Source organism: Phaseolus vulgaris, chromosome 8, assembly GCF_000499845.2.
Source record: "Phaseolus vulgaris cultivar G19833 chromosome 8, P. vulgaris v2.0, whole genome shotgun sequence".
NCBI lineage: Eukaryota > Viridiplantae > Streptophyta > Magnoliopsida > Fabales > Fabaceae > Phaseolus > Phaseolus vulgaris.
This window is the reverse complement of record NC_023752.2, coordinates 8,467,330-8,471,241: the sequence shown is the minus strand read 5'-3', so window position 1 is coordinate 8,471,241 and position 3,912 is coordinate 8,467,330. Positions and strand designations below refer to the sequence as shown.

The 3,912-nt window shown below is 35.6% G+C and overlaps 1 protein-coding gene across 1 annotated transcript; it reads right to left on the bottom strand.

The window, feature by feature from the left end:
* Positions 1-2,258: 2,258 nt before the first annotated feature.
* LOC137826397 (uncharacterized) lies at positions 2,259-3,139 on the bottom strand. Its single transcript, XM_068632356.1, has one exon. It carries the CDS (start codon positions 3,018-3,020, stop codon positions 2,463-2,465), a length of 558 nt encoding a protein of 185 aa, XP_068488457.1. The 5' UTR covers positions 3,021-3,139; the 3' UTR covers positions 2,259-2,462.
* Positions 3,140-3,912: the final 773 nt, after the last annotated feature.

The following is a 3,912-nucleotide window of genomic DNA, read 5'->3' as shown; positions in this document are numbered from 1 at the left end:
ACCTTCTATGAACTTTTTCAATCTCCTTAAACACAACAGCAGACAACTTATACATGGATAAATAGAACAACAGAATAGCAGAAAGAACCAACTTAATAAGACAAACTCTCCCGACCAATGAGAGAAATCTACCTTTCCATCTACCCAACCTGCTCTTAACTCTTTCTAACACACCGTCCCAGAATGAGACTCTCTTGTGACTCCCCGCACGAGCAACCCCAAATATTTGAAAGGAGTTTTCATCACTTCGCAGTTAAGGATTGCAGCATACTGCTAGATCACAACATGGTCAACCCCCACCCCTCCAATTCTACTCTTCGAGAAATTAACCTTCCAACCAGAGGCTAATTCAAAACAATGCAGAATGACTTTCAAATTTAATCCCCACCCCTCTTCATTCCTGTGATCCGTCAATTCAAAAGCATTCTTTTTTCCACATAGTTAACAAACCTCCTCCATTATTTACTGCTCTATTTTCAATCCAATTGATTTCATTAAACCACCATAATTGATAGCAAGTCTCCTTACTTACTTGCTCGCTTTTAGTCTCTTGGAGACATACAAAAGAACTTCTTCCTTACTAACAAGATTGCTTATATATTTTTTCTTTATATTATTGTCCAACCCCAATTATCTTCATCAGAGACGCCTATCCCTCCCTTACTAAAAGACTCCTTTCTAACGGAACTTATTTGAATAGATTTTACAACACCTTCATCATCACTCATATATGTAAAGTCTAATTCTTTTTCTATATTCCAAATTCTAGCGGTCTCCTCATGTTCATTTTTAAGCCAGAATAAAAGATTACAATTTTTTATAGCATTATCGGAAATAACATTATTGAAAAATATGGATTCTAAACTTGTTTTTTTGTCTCTACTTGTCTTTTCGATCCACGACTAATACTTTTCTAAATCCTAAACCCTAAATTCATAACTAGTATTTTTCCATACACTCAATAAACCTTAAACTCACCTTGCTCATTGCTGCAGCCACCCCCTCCAGCGGAACCAATTGCACCCGCCGCACACTATTTCACTCTCTTTAGGGCTTTTCTTTTGTACTTTAACCTCTAAACTAATCTTATATCTTTTCTAACCTAGGATGTAAAAGGTGGTTGAGACCTGCCATTTGCATCTGCATTTTACGGTATACTTGACAGCATAAGCTGTCCTAATTAAATTTCCTAGAAAGAATAACTAACTACATACAAAAAGTAGTTACTGTTGGCGTATCTGACATATATAACAGACTCAAAGGAGTTTCCTTAGCCGAAGTTCACCCTAGTTATTTATTGCAGAAAAGGGATATATATATATATATATATGTATATATATATATATACATATATATAGACACGTACGTATATGACTAAGGATATTTTGTGTGTGAAGCTGTAAGACACGAGAAAAGTTGAAGCAAAAAGGTAACGCTAATACACAATTGCGTCCTTTACCTACACGACACTACCACAAACGATGCCACTTGAAACGGATATCATTTCAAATGGAGCAGACTTCGTCAGCTTCTCCGGCCAATTTAATAGCATGATAGTTACTTTTACCTGAATTTTCTTTTTGCAATGAATAATCACGTTGAGAAAGACAAAATGACACGTAGTTTATATAGAATACAAATATTGGCCTTATTTGGGAAAGAGAACAAAATATAAGGTTTTTTTTGTCAAAGATTGATGTTTCTTCTGTTCTAATCCGTTTAGCCTTCTGAAAGGACAGCAAATGCATATATAAAAGCTCTCATGCAGCTATGGGAAAATCTTCAGATTTTCTGCTACATACCGATTTGTCTACAAATGAGATTGCTGATTTTGACCCAACTCAAACTCATCATAAGTGTTCTTAATTATAATCTCTCTATGATTAGTTAATTACGTTTTATTTAGATACTAAAAATGAAGAGATAAAATAATTTCCTCTTATAAACTACATTCGTTTTGTATGTGTCAAAATTAACTTTCTTGAAAAAGTTTCGTAGCCTTTTAAAAGTATTTATTTTACGTTATTAATTTTAGTTCATTAAAAAACTTATTTAAACATTTTACCAATAGAGATGAAGATCTTTATTAGAACAAACTCCTTATTGTCACAAAACAATAACAAAAGCCAAATCAACAATAAGCCATAGATGATGGTGTTGTTCTTACTTAAAATTAAGGTCCATGAATGTTTTGCCACATTCTAAAGGCGAAGAAAACCAATATTTTTTTTTAACTGCATTATATGCTTAACATGATAAACCTGAGAAGCAGAACTTTTATTTGAAAGAAACAACTTAAGAACAGTTCTATCCTAAAAAATTGGTTGCTCTTTAAACATGCATGAAGAGAAAGAAGAAAGAACATTTACACATAAAAAACTCTAACGGACAACACAGCACCTTGGCCACTAGTCTTGAAGCTGAAGCTATTGTGAAAATTAAAGGCTTAATTACAGTGAAATTCATGACCTCCTGCTTGAGCCTCGGAAGCTAGCCAAAGTGCTTGTGGAACGAGAAAGGCCGAAGCAAAGTGTTGAAGTGGGTGAAGTGGCACCCTCATCTTCATCCTCTCCCCTAAAGTCAAAAGATGAACCAAAGCTTAGGAAACGCTTCCTAACATGCTTCCCAACCGGGACAACTTTGGAAGAATCTGAGGGTAACCACAGAGAGGTTGATGGAGCAGAAGATGAGGAGGGTGAGAGGATGGTTTTCTTGAGATTTAGCTTTGGGAAGAGTGCTAGGAAGAGATTGGATCTTGAACGCTTCTTCACTGGCTTGTTTTTCTTGGTGGATTTGGCATAGTAGGAAGGTGGAGGAGTGAGAGGAGGGAGAGTGTCCTGAGAGAAAGTGTATTTGGGAGTGCCAGGTTGAGACTCCCACACAAAGGGTACTGCAACAGCCATTCTGAAAGAGGGTTTCGACATTGAATTTTCCTTTGAGAGAAGCCTGCTGAAGAACTTGTCATCTTGCTTGATTTGGAGCACTGTCTTTTGGGGAAGCTCAGTTTTGCCACTGAACATCTTTGAGTATAACTGTGTGGTGGTTTCACTGAATCTAAAATGGGTTTGCTGAGGAGAAAAAGCAAGGATGGAGAGGTTTTGGACCTTGGTTTTTATTTGAATAATAGTATCCTATACATATAGGGTGAAGTCAGCACTTGAATAGCTTTTAATATCCCATTATTCACTGGAATTCATTATATCATACTCTTTATTTTATATGACCAACCTCATTTTTACTATTTTCTTTAGCTTATTAACTTTGAGTCTTAAAATCCTTAAATGAATGCATTATTTAAGAAGATTAATTCTTTTAAATAATTTACACTTGTTGGCTAACAGTATAAAAAAATCCACTAACATTCCATCAAATTCTGCAGTAGGCATGTGCCTAGAGCAAGTAAATTAATTAACAAATTTAAACTCTAACTTCAATTGGGTCAATTATGAGAGCCTCCTTAAGGTTATATATATATGCATATATAGATATAGGTTATGTGGACCTTTACTTCCCGAAATGAAGTGCTTGATCAGGCACGATACAGCCACAAAACATGCTATATTTACGGCTGCAGATCTTCTACCTCCCAAGTCAAACTTGAAATTGGCACTAGAAAAAGCATATAGCCCTTAAGAAGTGAGACATTGTTTCAATAAGTAGTAAATAGATAGACCTAACATGGGGCACACGTGCCACATTAAGGGACACCCTTTGTATTGTGTGCATTATTGTACTGTATTTTTCTTGTAGTACGAGCTATCTCACATGCTGGTTCCAGGAATTTACGTAATTTATTGCAAAGTGGAGAAACCTATGGCCATCAACAGTTTATTCAAAATAAGGTAGAACAGGGTACTAGACAAACATGTTTAATAGGAGTGACTGTGAATGGGACTGAACTAAATGAATTGG

Bases quoted from the DNA above. Each gene is read 5' to 3' on its own strand.
- LOC137826397 (XM_068632356.1), bottom strand. From the start codon at position 3,020: ATGTTCAGTGGCAAAACTGAGCTTCCCCAAAAGACAGTGCTCCAAATC.